General features: G+C 43.2%; 1 protein-coding gene across 2 annotated transcripts in view; it reads left to right on the top strand.

The window, feature by feature from the left end:
- LOC111970676 (collagen alpha-1(VII) chain) overlaps positions 1-19,604 on the top strand; it is a 134,006-nt gene that overhangs the window by 45,433 nt on the left and 68,969 nt on the right. For both annotated transcript variants that reach the window (XM_070445616.1, XM_070445615.1), the window contains exons 12-27: positions 194-343; positions 3,650-3,766; positions 5,420-5,566; positions 5,688-5,813; positions 5,910-6,056; positions 6,455-6,577; positions 6,779-7,057; positions 7,246-7,389; positions 7,618-7,749; positions 8,419-8,565; positions 8,864-8,995; positions 9,294-9,440; positions 9,628-9,747; positions 9,899-10,048; positions 10,205-10,341; positions 10,523-10,649. In XM_070445616.1, the coding sequence (XP_070301717.1) occupies positions 194-343; positions 3,650-3,766; positions 5,420-5,566; positions 5,688-5,813; positions 5,910-6,056; positions 6,455-6,577; positions 6,779-7,057; positions 7,246-7,389; positions 7,618-7,749; positions 8,419-8,565; positions 8,864-8,995; positions 9,294-9,440; positions 9,628-9,747; positions 9,899-10,048; positions 10,205-10,341; positions 10,523-10,649 (2,325 nt within the window). The remainder of the gene's footprint in view (positions 1-193; positions 344-3,649; positions 3,767-5,419; positions 5,567-5,687; positions 5,814-5,909; positions 6,057-6,454; positions 6,578-6,778; positions 7,058-7,245; positions 7,390-7,617; positions 7,750-8,418; positions 8,566-8,863; positions 8,996-9,293; positions 9,441-9,627; positions 9,748-9,898; positions 10,049-10,204; positions 10,342-10,522; positions 10,650-19,604) is intronic.

Genomic DNA, 19,604 nt, shown 5'->3' with positions numbered 1-19,604 from the left:
CATGAGAGAATCAGCAAGGCTGTTAATACTTTATATAGTGAGCAGTCGGTGACACAATGTGTACACAACAACTGTTGTTGTCCATTTCACCCTTCCATTTTTCCTCTGTCTACTCTCTGCTCTCYTCTTTCCTGCCCCTCTCTTCTCTCCCTCACCCCTATCTCCTCCCCCCCTATACCTGTGTCTCTCCCAGGTCGYGATGTGAAGTCTGTCGAGGTGGCTGGCGACACTGAGACTCACACCYTGTTGAACMTGCAGCCAGACACCGAGTACATTGTCACTGTCATCGCCCTCTACGAAGCCAACACAGAGGGACCTGCTGCTACCGCCAGGTTCAAGATAGGTACAGAGCTACACACAAATGCATGTATGCACTGCAGACATACATTTCCCTCTCCTTCTGTCCCTCTGTCTATTTTCCTCTGTCTCTGTCCCAGTAACTTCTACTTGTGGTTAATTTTAGCCAGTGAAAGAATGCCTTTATAAAATACTTTCTGCTGCATTCAACAGACCTTAGTGTAAAGGACTATAGGGGTTGGAGAGGCAGAAAAATAAGGACAAATAGAAGAATAGAGCCTTAGAGAGAGAGCCATAGATATAGAACACTGTATATATGGTGTATGTCTATGGAGAGAACAACAACCGTTTAGTTTTATGAATTTCTTTATTCTTCGTATTATTGTTTTTCTATTATTTATATTTTTTCTCTCTGCATTGTTGGGAAGGGCCCTTAAGTAAGCATTTCACTGTTAGTCTACACCTGTTGTTTACGAAGCATGTGACAAATAAAATGTGATTTGATTTGATTCCTATCTTCGTGGGGACCTAAAATGTATATCCATTCAAAATCCTATTTTCCCTAACTCTAAAACTAAACCTAATCCTTACCCTAACCTTAACCCTAACCTTCACCCCTAACCATAATCCTAAACCTAAACCTTAACGCCTAACCTTAACCCCAAACCAAACCTCTAAACTTAAAAGAGCCTTTGTCTTCATGGGGACGTGGGAAATGTCCCCACGAGGGGGAATTTTCCTTGTTGTACTATCCTTGTGGGGTCATTTGGGGATTTCAGGTCCCCCTCGAGGATGGAAGAATACGCACGTGCGCACACACACACACACACACACACACACAAATATAATCACCCCCTGTGTATGACTCATTTTAGAGGGATGTCTTTACTTAAAGGTGCACTATGCAGAAATTGCTCTGCCATTTCCTGGTTGCTAAAATTCTAATAGTTAGCCTAACTTCATTTTATGTGACAAAACAAGCAAGTATAGTGTAGACACTCATTGTACATTCTAAACCGCTGTAAAATATATTTTACATAATAAAAATATAGTATTTTCAGCTGTTTGAAGCTGGAGTGCAAACCGAAAGTAGAAGACTGTCACGCCCTGACCTTAGAGCCTTTTTATTTCTCTTTTTGGTTAGGTCGGTGTGATTTGGGTGGGCAATCTGTGTTCAATTTCTTTTAGGCCGGGTATGGTTCCCAATCAGAGGCAGCTGTCTATCGTTGTCTCTGATTGGGGATCATACTTAGGCAGCCTGTTTTCCACCTTAGTTTGTGGGATCTTGTTTTTGCAAAGTTGCTGTCTAGCCCTGCAGAACGTTAAGTTCGGTTTTGTATTTTGTTGTTTTGTCGGGGTTCAGTATTAAAAATCATGAACACTTTCCACGCTGCGCTTTGGTCTCATTCATCTAAAGATGGACGTAACAGAAGATCCCACCACCAAAGGACCAAGCAGCGTGGCCAGGAGGAGCAGGGATCCTGGGCCCGGGAGAAAAGGGAGTGGAGGACATCATGGACATGGGAGGAGATTATGGCAGGGGACAAGACCCTGCATGGAATCAGGCGGAGGCAGCGAAGGAGGATCAACGACGACTCCAGGATTCGCAACCACGACGGAGGCCCGAGAGACAGTCCCAACATTTTTGGGGGGTTGGGGGCACACGGAGTGGTCGGCGGAGCCGAGGGATGAACCAGAACCAGTCAGGGAGTCGAGTGAGGTACTCGACGAAAGATTCCGGAGAGAGGTGTTGGCGTTGAGAGCGCTACAGAGCGGGCGTGCTGAGGAGCGTGACACCAGTCCGGTGTCATATGCACCAGTTTCACGCAAACCATGTTTCCAGTGCACCTTCACAGCCCAGTGCGTMCTGTGCCAGCGCCCCGCACTTGCCGGGCTGAAGTGAGCATCCAGCCAGGACGGGTTGTGCCAGCTCTACGCTCCAGACCTCCAGTGCRCCTCCACAGTCCAGTACGTCCTATGCCTCCTCCCCGCACTCGCCCTGAAGTGCGTGTCATCAGCCCGGTGTCACATGTACCRGTCCCACGCATCAGGCCTCCAGTGCGCCTTCACAGTCCAGAGCTTCCGGCGACAGTTCCCAGTCCAGAGCTTCCGGCGACAGTTCCCAGTCCAGAGCTTCCGGCGACAGTTCCCAGTCCAGAGCTTCCGGCGACAGTTCCCAGGTCCGGAACCTCCTGAGACGGTCCGGAGCTTCCAGCGGCGACGTTCCGGCGCTTCCAGCGGCGACGTTCCGGAGCTTCCAGCGGCGACAGTCCGCGGACCGGAGCTTCCAGCGGCGACGGTCCGCGGTCCGGAGCCTCCGGCAACGATCCACGGTCCGGTTCCATGGAAGCGGAGGGATCAGCGAGCGGAGCGGGGTCTACGTCCCGAACCGGAGCCGCCACCGAGGCTAGATGCCCACCCGGACCTTCCCCCATGGAGTCAGGTTTTGCGGCCGGAGTCCGTACCTTTGGGGGGGTGTACTGTCACGCCCTGACATTAGAGAGCCTTTTTATTTCTCTTTTTGGTTAGGTCGGGGTGTGATTTGGGTGGGCAATCTGTGTTCTATTTCTTTGTTGGCCGGGTATGGTTCCCAATCAGAGGCAGCAGTCTATCGTTGTCTTTGATTGGGGATCATACTTAGGCAAACTGTTTTCCACCTTAGTTTGTGGGATCTTGTTTTTGCATAGTTGCTTCTAGCCCTGCAGAACGTTACGTTCGGTTTTGTTTGTCTAGCTAGCTTGTTTGGTTGACCCAAGTGCTGAGTTGGATGCGTTGGGTCACTTAGTTGGGTTGTTTTCTTAAAAAAGAGCAATGTTTGGTTGTTGATGCTGGATTATTGGTGCTGGGTTATTGAGATGTGACGCAGCGGTCAGATCAGAAAACTGGAGGCGTAGTTTTAGTAGTGACGTGACACGCAGGAAATGTATTTTTAGCCACCTGTGAGACTAAATGTCATATTAAAAAAGACCCAGCTGTTGGGTCAATCCAGCATGAAAGTAAAAAATATCCAACTGATGATTAAATTAACCCATGTTTGGGTAATCCCAACAACCCACCATGTTAGGGTATTCAAGCAACCCAACTGACTGGGTCAAAATAACCCAGCGTGTTTTCTGTGCAATATTTACCCAGCGCTGGGTTACCAAAGAACCCAAATTGGGTTGTTTTTAACCCAGCATTTTTTGAGAGTGTAAGATTTGATAAAAACAACTATACTGGCAGTCCAATGAAAATACATCATGAATTGAAATCCCCTAAAATAGCTGAATATCACCTGAAGGATTTTTAAGAGGTTCTGACATAGTATGATGTATCAGTGGTTGTGTTGTGTCTGTGGGTTCCCCCCATGCAGAGCGTCTGGAGCAGCAGGTGCTGAAGGCAGCCACCACCGGGCCCTCTTCCATCCGCCTCACCTGGAACCTAATCCAGTCTGCCAGGGGATACCGCCTGGAGTGGAGGCAGGGTGAAGGTTGGACACAAACACTCATCCTCACATACAGTACCAGTCAAAAGTTTGGACACACCTACTCGTTCCAGGGTTTTTCTTTATTTTTACTATTTTTCTACATTGTAGAATAATAGTGAAGCCTTCAAAACTATGAAATAACACATATGGAATCATGTGGAAAACAAAAAAGTGTTAAACAAATCAAAATATATTTGAAATTCTTATGGTAGCCACCCTTTGCATGATGACAGCTTTGCACATTCTTGGCATTCTCTCAACCAGCTTCATGAGGTAGTCATCTGGCATGCATTTCAAGTAACAGGTGTGYCTTGTTAAAAGTTAATTTGTAGAATTTCTTTCCTTCTTAATGAGTTTGAGCCAATCAGTTGTGTTGTGAACTTTAAAAGTTTCTTTAAGTGCAGTCGCAAAAACCATCAAGCGCTATGATGAAACTGGCTCTCATGAGGACCGCCACAGGAAAGGAAGACCCAGAGTTACCTCTGCTGCAGAGGATAAGTTCATTAGAGCGAACTGCACCTCAGATTGCAGCCCAAATAAATTCTTCAGAGTTCAAGTAACAGACACATCTCAACATCAACTGTTCAGAGGAGACTACGTGAATCAGGCCTTCATGGTCGAATTGCTGCAAAGAAACCACTACTAAAGCACACCAAAAAGAACAGACTTGCTTGGGTCAAGAAACATGAGCAATGGACATTATACCGGTGGAAATTTGTCCWTTGGTCTGATGAGTTAAAATTTGAAATTTTTGGTTCCAAACGCTGTGTCTTTGTGAGACGCAGAGTAGGTGAAAGGATGATCTCCGCATGTGTAGTTTCCACCGTGAATCATGGAGGAGGAGGTGTGATGGTGTGGGGGGGCTTTGCTGGTGACACTGTCAGTGATTTATTTAGAATTCAAGGCACACTTAACCAGCATGGCTACCACAGCATTCCGCAGTGAAACGCCATCCCATCTGGTTTGCATTTAGTGGGACTATCATTTGTTTTTCAACAGGACAATGACCCAACACACCTCCAGGCTGTGTGAGGGCTATTTGACCAAGAAGGAGAGTGATGGGGTTCTGCATCAGATGACCTGGCCTCCACAGTCAACCGACCTCAACCCAATTGAGATGGTTTGGGATGAGTTGGACCGCAGAGTGAAGGAAAAGCAGCCAACAAGTGTTCAGCATATGTAGGAACTCCTTCAAGACTGTTGGAAAAGCATTCCAGGTGAAGCTGGTTGAGAGAATGCCAAGAGTGTGCAAAGCTGTCATCAAGGCAAAGGGTGGCTACTTTGAAGAATCTCAAATATAAAATATATTTTGATTTGTTTACCACTTTTTTGGTTACTACATGATTCCGTATGTATTATTTAATAGTTTTGATGTCTTCACTATTATTCTACAATGTAGAAAATAGTTAAAAAAATAGAAAAACTCTTGAATGAGTTGGTGTCCAAACTTTTGACTGGTACTGTACATGCGTATGCACACACACACTTGTGCGCCACACAAGTGTGTGCACACACACACACACACATACAAAATATGAATGTACTTTCAAACCCCTCAGCATGAATTACCTACAGTACACCGATCCACTCACACAAACATTGATGTACCCTCACTGACTGACTGTYAACAGCTAACTGACTTACTGTACTCCTCAGGTGGCAGAGTGCAAAGTCAGTCGTTATCCAGGAGCACCACTAGTTTTGATCTGACAGGGCTGCAGCCCAGCACTGAGTATGTCATCACCCTGTTCACCCTGTATGATGGACGAGAGGAGGCCACCCCCGTCTCCACCTCTCCAACAGGTCAGGGATAGTGGCAGGCGCACCCCTCCCCCCCAATAAATTATTTGTATCTTTTACCAGTTTCACTACTATATTACTGACCCCCCTCCCACCCCCACCCTTGTCCCTCGTCCCTGTATAGTGGAACAGCAGGTGGGGAAGGTGTCCAACCTGCGAGTGGTAGAGTCCCTGGGCAGCACTGTGCGACTGGGATGGACAGGGGTTGCCGGGGCGACACAGTACCGTATCCTCATGGTCAATACTGAAGGTAAGGGCATGTCTCAAATGACACCCTATTCCCTCCTTATATTGTGCACTATTTTAGATCAGAGGCCACATAGGTGTTAACACTGTGTATTTATAGCGCAAACAGAGGAAACACGCAGTGTCCCTGGAAGCCAGACGACCCTTGACCTTAGGGATCTGACGGAGGGCGTGTCTTATGGGGTCAGCGTGACAGCTGTGGTGGGAGACAACGAGGGGGACCCGGTCACTGTTTACATCAAAGCAGGTGACACACACATTGTATGCTACTGCTTGCTCCAGCTTGTCTTGAGAGAGGATGTGAACAGATTGAATGGGTGCAGATCTTGGCTCAGGGCTGCAGTGTGTTTGCCAGTTTGGTAAACAATGGTCTGCTGTGTGATGAATGGCAGCCAGCTGAATATCCATGTCAATGGGTGGTGAATAGAGATACTGAGGAGAGGTGAGCTGAAGCAAGCCCAGGCAGAGATGACAGAAGGGGGCCTGTGGGCTAGTGTGGAGGTACAGGACAGGGTACCTGGGCTGTGTTTAGTTGGCATGAAACGGCAAAATGTTTTAAAATGGGAAATAAAAGTTTGATATTGAACATTGGAAATGTTTGGTTGTCCACTGAACTACAGTGTTCTTATTGATGTATGATTGCAGAACAAGCATTGGAGAAAGTGACCAACCTACGTGTGACAAACATCAATGGTCGGCGACTCCGAATCGCCTGGGCAGGTGTTTTGGGGGCGACAGGGTACAGGGTCACTTGGAGACAAGGCAACAGTAAGTGTCAGATTAATTCTAATTGGAATGATTTTGTGCTAAACTAGTCCTCCGAAATACAATTATTTTACATGTTATGATAAACATAATTAAAGCAGCAGTCCCTATTTATGGATGTATGTGTTACTGTCTTTCTCACCCTCTCTTTAGATGCTGAGCAGTCCCAGTGTTTGTGTCTATAACAGTGTGTTTCACTCCTAGATGCTGAGCAGTCCCGTGATCTGGGACCAGAGGCGTCAACCTACACGTTGGAGGGGTTGCAGCCAGACGAGGCTGTGGTCCTGGGTGTGGCGGCTGTGATTGGTCAACGCATCGGGGAAGAGGTCACCCTCTCGGCCAGGACCAATGGGAACACCGGCTCAAGCTCAAGCACGGTTAGCGGCCTGCGAATCGTTGATGTCACCTCTCAGAGGATACGCATCACATGGTCACCTGTCTCCAGGGCAACTGGCTACAAAATTACCTGGCGCAGTGGAGATGGTAGGCATGGTTACAATAAATTATATGGATGTCATTTGATGTATAAATTACAATCTTATGGATCCTTACCTTAGGTCTCAAAGCACATTAAGGCTCAAATAATACATTTTATAGGGATTGTCTTGTGGTTTCTGTAGTAGCAATCCCCAGTAGTATTCTCCTCTCTGCCTGACCCTATCTCTCTACAGGAGTGGAGTCCACCCGCACAGTGGCCGCTGATGTCACTTCCTTCACCATTGACAGCCTTCAGGAAGATTCCTCCTACCGGGTGTCAGTCTCCTCACTGATTGGCTCTCGAGAAGGACGCCCCGCCTCCCTGAACACCAGAACAGGTACTCAATCGCTCAATTTCCAAATTGACCACTAACCTCTATCCATTCTCATCTTGATAGCCCCTAAAACATTTKAATGACTTGGTTAGCTGTCAACAATATGGTAACAGGTTTACCTTGCCCTCATTTAGTTAATTTAAGGATTGATTGAATTAAATGAGTGCCTCACTATCATATAAACAGTGCTTGTAAATTGGTGACTGAACTCTTCCACCTCTCTGTCCTCAGCATCAGACCAGGGTGTTGTGGGAACAGTGACCTCACTCCAAGTCCAGGAGTCCCGCGGTGAGGTCGTCAGGGTAACATGGGTGGGCGTGCAGGGAGCAACAGCCTATCGTGTGTCTTGGAAGCGAATTGATGGTGAGTGATTTGAGCAGTTTTTCTGCTTTGAAAAGTTTTGAAATCTGAATTATATTCCCTGATAGTTCATGATTCAGTAGCATAGTATCCATAGCTTATTTTTAACATATGAACCTCTATTTACACCTTTCACACTGAAAGGTCCAATGCAGATGTTTTTATCTCAATATCAAATCATTTCTGGCTAACAATTAAGTACCCTATTGTAATTKTTTTCAATTAAAATTGTTAAAAAMTTWACAAAAATAGCTTCTTAGCAATGGCCAAATTCTCAAGCAAGAATTTTGATAGGACTGCCAGGGGAGGGGAAGTCTGTGGGGGAGGGRAAGTCTCCCCAGGCAGTCCTGTGGGGAGGGGAAAACTGAAAATTTGCTGTTATTGGCAGAGAGGTTTGGAACTCTCTTTCTTATTGGTCAGTTATAGGGATGGGCAACTTTGAACGGGATGGGGGCCATAGGCCTACGAAATTGGTCCACGGGCCTACAAAAGGGGGCCCGCCTGCGGCCCTCCAGTTGCTCATCTCTGGTCTATTTAAGCAATAAGGCACGAGAGGGTGTGGTATATTCGCAATATACCACAAACCCCCAAGGGCTTTAACATAATATTAATGAAACATGGCAGCCATGTTGTGCCAGACCACTCACMACTGCCCCTTCTGTCTTGGTGTAGGTGGGGAGGAGAGGAGCCAGCTGGTGGGTGGTGACTTGACAGCGGTGGATCTGGAGCAGCTGGACCCAGGGGCTCAGTACGAGGTGCAGGTCATGGCCCTGGTCCAGAACAGACAGGGAACCCCGGTCTCTGTCAGAGTCACCACACGTGAGTCACCACTACATCACAGCCTTAAAGAATAGAGACTGTGCGGTAACATGTTCCTCTGTTTGATTAGAATGGATATGAAAACATTGGAAGGTGTAACTTTCCTGTAGTACTATGTCAATTTGTTGAATTTGAATTTCAGTGTACTTTAAATGGATTTGAACCCAACCCTGCTATCTAGCATTGTCCCATAGTACTATAACTTTCCTGTAGGATTATACTGTATGTGGTGTTTTGATGGGTACTGCTTTGTACTCTATATCCTCTTCCAGTAGTCTCATTGTGTGTGTGTGTGTAGCAGGGGAACCTGCTGCTGTAGACCGGGTGGAAGGGGTCAGGGTGCTGGAGGCTACCCCAGGGGTGCTGCGTCTGGTCTGGAGAGGGATGGCCGGGGTTACAGGGTACCGCATCTACTGGAGATCAGCCCTGGGTAAACACACAGATACACACACAGATAACACACAGATACACACACAGATAACACAGATACACACAAAGAAACATACACAGATACACATACACAGATGCACACAAAGAAACATACACAGATGCACACAAAGATAAATATACAGGTACACACACAGATAAATACACAGATATGTACATAAACACACACAGATATATATGCATACATAAAATGCGCATCCAAATGTATTTTTGTGAATTTTTTGTTGTTGCATGTAATATTTTTTTACTGTTTCATTATATTCTCTATTGGTTCCACGTAGGTGAGGCTGAATCGAGCCGTCTGATAGGTAGAGATGCAACCTCGTTTGACTTGGATGGTCTGCGGCCTGGGGTGAGCTACACTGTGAGGCTAGCTGCCRTCTTCAGGGACAGAGAGAGTCAAGCTGTCTCTATCACTGCCTCCACAGGTACACTTCTCTGTCAACACCATCTCCTCTCCTTTCATTCACTATAGTTAGGGACAGGAGTTTCCTGACCATGTGACCTGACCAAGAAAAACTTATGGCCATAGTAATAGGCTATAACTAGTCACTCACTCTAGTCACAGTATCTCCCTCCATTACTGATCCCTTGCTTCTCTCCTCCTCCCCTCAGCTCCCTTACAGCCTATAAGGGGTCTGCGTGCTATGGAGGTTACCCAGAATTCTGTGTTGTTGGACTGGGTTCCATTGACTGGTGCCACAGGATACGTCCTGCGCTGGAGAGAGGAGAGGGGTGAGACAGACTGGATAATGTGGTTCAATTTAGTATTTTATTGACTATGTTACACATTGAAAGGTTGATCTCTAATCTTTGTCTGTGTGTGTGCGTGCGGGTTTGTGTGTGTGTGCTTGCTTGCATCCGTGTGTGTGTGTTCTCTAAACAGACACTGGTCCGGGTCAGTCCATCCCTCTGCCTGGGACATCCAGCTCCTACAGGGTGACAGGGCTGCGTCTGGGCCTGAGGTACCGCTTCACCCTGCAGCCTAGCTTCCAGAGGGAGGTTGGCCCTGAGACCTCACTGGATGAACGTACTGGTAAGACTGACAATTCTCATACCGGCCCCTGAATCCCTGAAACTACTAGTTTCTAAAAATGTCTGCACTGTGACATTTCTTCCCCAAATGTTTCTTTGCCAGTCTAAGAGGAACCAGCCCAAATCAATATTCCTCTCTCTCTCTCTCTGTCCTCAGTGTGTGTAGGTGGTCGTCTGGACGTGGTGTTCCTGGTTCCAGCTTCCAGGGATCGGACCAGCATGGTTGAGCCCCTACTCTCTCTCTTGACCAGCGCTGCCGGMTCCCTCACCACCATCGGAGCCCGGGACTCACAGGTACTGGAGTGGTCTAGGATCAGTTTTGCCTTTTAGATCATAATGAATAAGACGGTTAGGGACCTGATCCTAGATGATCCTGAGACGCTTTGTGAAGACATCTGTATATTGGCTTCTGGTGTACTTTTGTGATGTGATTCTGTGGTAKGGTGTTATATTCTGTGGTTCCTTCCCCCTCCAGATGGGGATTGTAGTGTACAGCGCCCGGCCCAAGGTCTGGTTCCTGCTCAGTCGCCATAGCAACAGTGAGACGCTGCTTCAAGAGATCCTGTCCACGCCTTTTGAAGACGGGCCAGGAAATGCTATAGGTGTGTGTGTGTGTTTTTTTTTATACGTACCTGTGTGTGTGTGTGTCAGAGTTTTGCATTAGGAAAATTTGGAAAGATTTAAATTTATCGGACATTTGATACATTTACCGGTCATCCATATGCATTGGGTGCATAACCCATTAGGCGTCCACCCATATTGGCTAAATGAGCCTTAAAAACAACCTATAGGCCTTACTAATTACAAAACACTATTCCCTGTGTTCTAATGTGTAGCTTATACACAACTTTATATCCTATTGTTTTATAGTTTTTTGTCTTTCCTAAAACAATAAATMAAAWWAAATGTAATTGGTCGCACACACATATTTAGTGAAATGCTTGTAAAGAATAACTGTTCACCTCAAGGTTCAGCTGTCCCAGATTTGAGCACTAAATGCAGCAGGGAATTCAATGCATAGGCCTATAGGCTTAGGTGTCCACTGCATTATACTAATATTAAAAATATATATATTAAGGAGGAGAAGCCTAGGCAGAGCCCCACAGATATGTCGGCGGCATGCCGCGATACCACTACCATGAATTTTCTTTATACTTGTCAGATAGGCTTATACTGTAGGTGTACAGAAAGGCTAATTCGTTATTTTTCTATTCAAATATTTTTTTATAAAGATAAGAGTTATATTGTTGCCACCAAATTCTTTTTCAATCTTCAATATAGAAATGCTACCAAAAAAACGTATTAAAACTTGTTACAAATGATGGAGTCACGCATGATGTCACCAAATGATATTTTGAAAGAGGAAGTCAAAGTACTTTAAGATATATTTTCGTTTTCAGGCTCCTCCATCTCCACTAACTGAAACTATTGTATGGATTTTTTTCCCTATAATAATGTAAAATTAACATCTGTACAGAAAGACTCATGTGAAGGCCCTAATTTAAGAGAGGAACTACTTGATGCAATTGGGGCCTTTAAGGATGGGAAAACCCAGGACTGGATGGCATACCAGTGGAAGTAACAAAACATTTTTTTATAATACTCAAAGGACCACTATTAGCTTGTTTTAACCACTCCTATATAAATGATAGATTATCAGACACGCAAACAAGAAGGTGTGATATCATTATTATTACTGAAACAGACCAAGTGGGTATATATAGAGTCCAGTCATTTAAAAAATTGGAGACCTCTTACACTTCAGTGTTGTGATGCAAAAATCCTAGCAAAATGCTTGGCGCATAGAAATAAAAAAGTTTTGTCAGATATATATCATTCCTAATCAGACAGGTTTTTACATGGACGATACATTGGAGATAATATAAGGCAAGTACTGGAAAACAATAGAACACTATGAAATATCGGGACACCAGGCCTGGTTTTCACTAGCTGATTTTGAAAAGGCTTTTGATTAAAGTACGACTGGAAGTTTATTATAAATGCCTAGAATATTTTTCAATTTTGGGGAATCTCTTATAAAATGGGTAAAAATTATGTATAGTAACCCTAGGTGTAAAATAGTAAAATAATGGCTTACATCTCAGAAAGTTTTAAACTATCTAGAGGAGTAAAACAAGGTTGTCCACTATTGGCATATCTATTTATTATTGCCATCGAAATGTTAGCTGTTAAAATTAGATCAACATTAATATTAAGGGATTAGAAATCCAGGGCCTAAAAACTAAGGTGTCATTGTACGCTGATGATTCATGTTTTTCTTTTAAAACCCACAACTAGAATCTCTCCACGGCCTCTTAGAGGATCTAAGATACATTTGCTATCCTCTCTGGATTAAAACCAATTTATGATAAATGTACCATATTACGTATTGGATCACTAAAAAATACACATTTTTACATTGCCATGTAGTTTACCAATTAAATGGTTCTGACGGTGATGTGGACATACTCGGTATAAAAACAAATCCCAAAAGAAAGAAATGATCTCACTTCCAATAAATTTTTATAGAAGTTAGCAAAAATAGATAAGATCTTGCTACCATGGAAAGGGAAAATACCTGTCTATTTGTGGGAAAATCACACTGATTAACTCTTTAATCATATCACAGTTTACCTATTTGCTTATGGTTTTTGCCTACACCTAGTGACCCTGCTTTTTTAAATTATATGAACAAAAAATTTCAATTTGATTTGGAACGGCAAGCCAGATTAAAATTAAAAGGGCCTATTTATATAACGAATATGAATTCGGAGGGCAGAAATTATAAATATTAAAGCATTAGACCTCTCACTAAAGGCATCAGTCATACAAAAGTTATACTTAAATCCAAACTGGTTTCTCTAGTATTGGTACGAATGTCTCATCCTATGTTTCAAGAAGGGCCTTTTTCCCTTTATTCAGATTACACCTGCTCACTTTCGGTTGCCTTGAAAAGGAAATAATCTCCGCAAAATATCTTTGATTTTTTAAACAAGCCTTAGAAATTGGTTGCAATTCCAGTTTATCCACCTGAAAGGACGGAAACAAATAGTACACACAAATCTTGTGGTTAAATTCAATATAGTATTGATAAAAAAAACTGTATTTACGAAGAAATGTTTTAAAAAAAGTATAATTTTTGTGAAATGATATTCAAAAATAGGACTGGTGGAGTAATGTCACACATGCAGCGTAACACAGACATATGGAAATGTCTGCTCTACCCAAAATTACAACCAATTAATTGCAGCATTACCACAAAAATGGAAGAGGCAGGTGGAAGGGGATAAAGTAAGGAACTTGTATGTCGGCCGTTATATAAAGACATTAAATGGTTAAAGAAAGTGTGTAAAAACAAACATATACCAATTTCATTAAGGACCGCAAAACAACTTACCAGTGTGCCAATATTAAATCGCTAAAATAGTTGGAAGAGATTTTCGATCTGTACCCATTCCAATGGCACATGGGTTTTATGAATTGATACCGCAAAACAAACGCCGGATTCAAAACTTCGAATTTTTCAAATTTAAATTTATTGTACAAAATTCTTGCCAACTAATTAAGAATGTTATATATATGGGTGGATACAACTCTTCTCAGCTCTGTAGATTCTGCTGTGAGAAGGCAGAGTCATTAGAACAATTTATTTTGTGGTATTGTCCGCATGTCAGCTCGTTTTTGGTCACAGGTCCAGGGAATGTGAAGATTTGCAACATTTGCGTAGAAACTATACGCTACCGCATGCTATCAGCTAATACTGGGGGATTTGAAAAGCCACTAGTCAACAAGATCAATAATATACATACAATTATTTTTAGCATTAACAAATGTTTAATTTTTGAATTTACAAATCCGTGGAAGCTATGAGAATAGGAAGATGTCAAATCTTTTGTGAAGGCATCACAGCACAGCTGAAAAATATTATGGCAAAATAATAAATCCGAAATGGATATGTTGGAAGATAAATTGGGAAAGGTTGAGTGGAGCTGAAGGGTGGGGACTTAATAAACAAGATAAACAAGTAGGGCATACCGGGATCTGTGAAATGTGTATAGGTTGCGGAGCTATTGTGAAATAGCACAGTTACAAGGTGGAAAATAACAAACTGGATGGTACAAACAGAAATAGAAGGAAAAGGACTAAGAACAAACAAGGAAGCAGACTATTTATAAAAGTAGACTGTGTGTCTGTAAATGTGTATAAGATGTATAAAATTGAATAGGTAAAAACAGAAATGTTTATCAAGTTTAACTCAATTGGACAGTGGAATCGGTTAGGGTTTGCCAGGTAATAATAATAAAGGTATACTCTTTAAAAAAGTATGTAGTGACTATGTAGGTATGTGTATGTCCGGTAATATATGTGTATATGTATTGCATACGTGAATGGATATATATATTACCAGCAAAAAATATGGTGAGATTTGGAAATGAATGCAGACAATTACATTGGAAACAACATTTCTTTCCGAATATTAAGCTGATCCACCCCTCGAAAAAAAAGAAAAAGAAAAAAAGATAATATAAAAAAAACTATAGTATAAAATAATTTGTAAATAAAGAGAAATAAAAAAATAAAAAATAAAAATAAAAGATTTATAATGTTAGATTATAGTAGTAACTCTGGTATGCTAAAAGTTCTTCTTAACTGTCGGAGTCAGTTGGAGCAGCGGTGCGCTTCAATATCATAGGCCTGCAGTATAATAGGCTAATAGCCACACCACAGCAAACCTTCACAAAATGTATAAACTTTATTAAGGTAATATCAAAAGTAAGTCAAGCACATTGTTTATAGGGAAAATACCGATGTAGATATTATAGTTGGTTCCCGCAACACAACATTAGCAGTTTGCAACTTCATTCGGCAAAAGAAAAATGGCTCAACAGAATCAAGGCAAAACACTTTGCAAACTGGTTTTAACCTTCACAAAAGTTTTTGAACAGGCTATATTGCACAGTTACCCAACAAATGAAGCAATAGGCTGATGTAATATTTTGATTACAGAACAAAGATTAACTATAACTACTTATTTTACAGCAAATACAGAGCACAGCAATTTAAAAAGACTTAATTTAAATACATTTTGCCAACGAAAATGTCCTCAACAAGATGAAACAAAACATGTTTTGCATATTTAAAGAACTGTTTTAGATGAATAAATAGGTCTACAATGAAATAAATTGATATACAAATATAATAATGATAAAACAAGAGAAAGTATGTATAAATAAAAACATTTTAACGTGTCCAAAAATGCATCCTACTTTTAGTACAGTTGCACAGTTGCCTTTGCATTTGGCCGCACCAACATTCTTCTTATCTTTGTCCACTGACACTATTAACACTTGTTCGCTAGTAGAGGCCATTCCCCTTGTAGCAGGTCTCTAGACCTAACATTTTCCCTGGTGCACTCTGGTGCCCAACTAGGTCTTCAGTGTGGTGACACCAGCCAGCATGCTTTCGTCGCCATCAAAGTCATTCACAGTGCTTTTATTCAATGTTGTAATACAGACTACTGCAGATGTGTATTGAAGAAATTAGATGTTTCAATCATCTTTTCAGATGTTGTGATGTCTAAATATTTAATGTACAAAATGTTGCCAAACTCCTAATCCAGTTGATATGTCCGTGCATTTTGTGGTAGACAACTTATACGAGGCTGAATTATGCCTGGCTCTTTATATGCTTCTAATGACCATAAAGGCTAATTCTATTTAAGTAAGTGAAAATCACAAACACAATCACGAACTAAATGACTAATTACCTAACTCATTAGTAAGCACATTGTGTATCTAACCTAACAGTAACATGTTTAATTTTCCCGCGTCAAATAGTTCCAGCATTGTAGCAATACCGACTTGAATGAGGCCTATGCACTGCTCACAAATGGTCATGGTGATGTCACGCTTTGTATCTCAAAGCCATATCAAATATCTTATTTGGTAAATAGTTTGCTTATTGAGCTCAAAAATGGGGAGTTGAACAATAAAATGTATGCCACATGGAGGAAACGTTGGCAACCTCTAATTTGGGAGGGACAGGCTCGTGGTACTGCTTGGATCGGAATCAGTGGAGATGGTAATCAAAATACATAGGTTTCCAATACTTTTTTACTCGTACAGCAAATCACGTGCGTCGCTCAAAATGCAACTAAATAGGAGCACTGCCCTTGTAGGGCCTTTTTCACTTATAGGCATCACTGGTCTAAACTTCGTTCCATCGTCGCAATCACAGTAGCCTTTTGCCAAAGGCTCCTCTGTCACTAAATGTTTATTATATTGGCTTTTTCATTATACTTTAATCCGTCCCAAATCTGCCAATTACCGAGGCTAATGGATAACCTGGTGGGCTTAGCGTGTGTGGCAATGCGTGTGTGCATAATATGTAACTGGTATCTTTTCCCTGCAGGCGCAGGCCGGTGACTGTTCACCTAGACAGTTCCTTCTCAGCCCGATAGCTGGTCGTAGACCAAGAGTTCCTGGCGTAGTGGTGATCATTGCAGACAAAATAATCATCCGACAACATCACTGTCCCAGTCCCAAGTGCTGTCAAAGCCTCAGGTTAGCCGTCACACAGACTGTATAGAAGCACTAACACACCAACGCAGATATACAGCAGCTGCACATCTCACTAAAGAATCTGCTGAGCAATAATGTGCTTATCCCCAGTCCCTTGTCACTGACTGTTTTTTAAAACAAAAAATGTTGTAACAGTAAATAAAATACAATCCAATATTTTACATGACCGTGGTGTGTCTATCAGGTGTCACAGTGCTGGCGGTGGGTATAGGTCGGCGGACTCTGAAGAACTGGCGCAGGCCGGTTGAACAGATGCAGCACCCACGAACCCCTTATATGCTCGTTGATGCCACCCTAGCTTGGCACCCTGCACGCCGACCTGGCTTGACCTGCTGTGTGGGCGTCGCCAGGATAGCCAGAGGGAGGGGTGAGTTTAAGAGGGGAAAAGGTGTTGGGGAGGTGAGGAGAGAGATCCTGTACGATCCATGATATTTTGCCTGTCAATGTATGCTCTCCCAGTCCATTCAGTGAATCATTGGCCAGGGAACCTCAGTGGACAAAGCAATATGGTGGAGTGCGTATGTTGTTTCCTATTAGGGCCCAGTTGCAGGCCGTGTAACCATACAGTGCTCTCGGGTGAGTACTGTACTGTCCCTCACCATGCCCATACAGTAGTCCATCATTACAACTATCACATACCTTTCAAATTGTTTCGTGCTCTCCTTTTTCATCCACTCTTTGCCCTGCTTCTGCTCTTATCTGTTCATTTACATCTCTAGAGGGTGACGAGGGGAGCGAGGAGAAAAGGTAACAATTTGAATTGTTTTAATACCCATGCTCTGTAAATGTTGTCTTTGGAAGCTCTATCGGGGCTCAGTAATTGTATCATTGTCCTGAAAAATTACTGACGCCTCTGCTTACAGGGAGAGATAGGACGAGACGGTAAACTGAACGGACGCCAAAGGAGAGCCTGTGAGTCAGTTTCACCAACTGAATATTGATCTGTTGCTGTAGCTACAAAACATTAGCGTCTACTTATCATTCACGAGATATTTAATGTGTGTTGTTCCCAGGGGTCGTGATGGTTTGCCCTGGCAGGACGGCCCCAGGGGGCCTGAGGGGCGACAGAGGGTCCTGCCTGGCGGAGTGAGGCCCCCTCCAGTTGGTGTCAGAGGGGAGAAGGGGAGAGGGTAGTACTTACACAAAGCACTTATACTCAACAACTAGTACTGTTTGTTAGTGTTCTGCTTATTTACTGTCTGTTCCCTCTTCAGGTTCTTCCTGGTCTGCGATGGGGGTCCAGCGATTGCCAGGGGCGACCAGGGACCCCGGGCCCTGGATGGAGTACCGGTGAGTAGTCAGGGGACCGCAATCCAGTCTGAGGGCCAGTCCCAGTGTGTGTAACTTAAAACCCAATAACAGCATGTTGTTATCCTTAGGATGTTCTTATAGTAAGTAAATGGCCAACGGTTCATTAGAGCAGAGCCTTATCTCCTGTTTCTGCTTAGAGTGTTAAGGCTGCTTGATGTACAATCCCCGTGGACAGGACACTAGTCTATCGCGGGCGCTAAGGCCAATCCAATCTCTTTAATGCTGTAGCAGTGGCCGATATCTAGCAATTAAATCTTTGGTGGGGGAAAACATTTTTATTAAAAAGTGGGATGCATGCCAGGAAAGCCACTACACCAACCCTAAACAATACATTGAATGCACTATAACGTGACAAACTGGTGACCTACCAACCTGTTAGGCCTTACATAAAGCTGTCGCAACAGCAAGAGTCCCAACAGTCAGTCCAAACGCACGCAGCTTATCCACTGCTACACCTGGCTATTCTGGCGTGAACAGTTCATTCAGCCTCATTTACTGCCTTTAAAAAAAACATAGCCTGATATTGGCTGACTTGCTGTTTAATACAAAATGTGGCTTTTCTAACTGACAATTGAGAATGTACAATACTATGGGACTAAGGAGACGACAAGCAGATAAGAGGCAATCCATAATTTTGATTAAGACATTAATGAGTTGAGCTAGGAACGGACGTAACGTCAATATAACTATTCAAATCAAATTTAAATCAATAAACACCATACAACATGGTTAGTCAGGATGTTTAAATGTGAGTGTTAGAGCAAAATGCTTGTGTTTTTTTTATGCTTCTGTCTCCAACAGAGTGAGGGTAATATCTAACAATAGATCTAAACAATTCCGCCAACAATTACCTAATGAGACACAAATTAAACGGGTGAATGAGAGATCATGTAACATATAAATATATGAATGAGCGTATGGTCGAGCGGCTAAGAGCAAGGTGGCGTAGAATGGTATAAAATAACAGTATATGCATGTGCATATGAGTAATGTAAGGTATGTAAACATTATATAAAATTGGCATTATTTAAAGTGGCATTGTTTAAAGTATCCATTTATTAAAGTGTTCCAGTGGATTGGGTCTCAATGTGGGCAAAGCAGCTCTGAGTTAGTGAGGCTGTTTAGTTAGGTCTGATGGCCTTAGATAGATAGAAAGCTGTTTGTCAGTCTCTATCGGTCCCAGCTTGATGCAACCTGTACTGACCATTTGGCCCCCCCCCCCTTTCTTGGGATGAATAGGTGGGGGGTTTTTAGGCTAGTGGCTCCGGATTGTTGCTTCCTTGATGAATCTTTTTAGTCCTTCCTGTGACCATCGCGCGTGCTGTAGGTGTTCATTGTGAGGGCAGGGTCGTTTGTCCCAGGTGATGCGTTGTGCAGACCGGCACCACCATATCTTGGAGAGCTTGGCGCGTTGAGGGCGGTTGACATTGCCATACGCAGGCTGTGATACACCTCTGACAGGATAGCTCTCGATGTGCATCTGTTAAAAAGTTTATTTCAAGGGTTTGTGTGACAAGCCAAAGATTTTCTTCAGCCTCGCCTTGAGCGTTAAGAGGCGCTGTTGCACCTTACCACACTGTCTATGTGGTGGACCAATTCACCACTGCTTCATCCCACATTTGGAACCTTCTCCACTGCGTGACCTAGTACAGGGGGGGGTGCTCC

This window comes from Salvelinus sp. IW2-2015, linkage group LG11, assembly GCF_002910315.2.
Source record: "Salvelinus sp. IW2-2015 linkage group LG11, ASM291031v2, whole genome shotgun sequence".
NCBI classification, from domain to species: domain Eukaryota; kingdom Metazoa; phylum Chordata; class Actinopteri; order Salmoniformes; family Salmonidae; genus Salvelinus; species Salvelinus sp. IW2-2015.
Note: the sequence above shows the minus strand (reverse complement) of the source record. Positions and strands in the feature narration are given on the sequence as shown.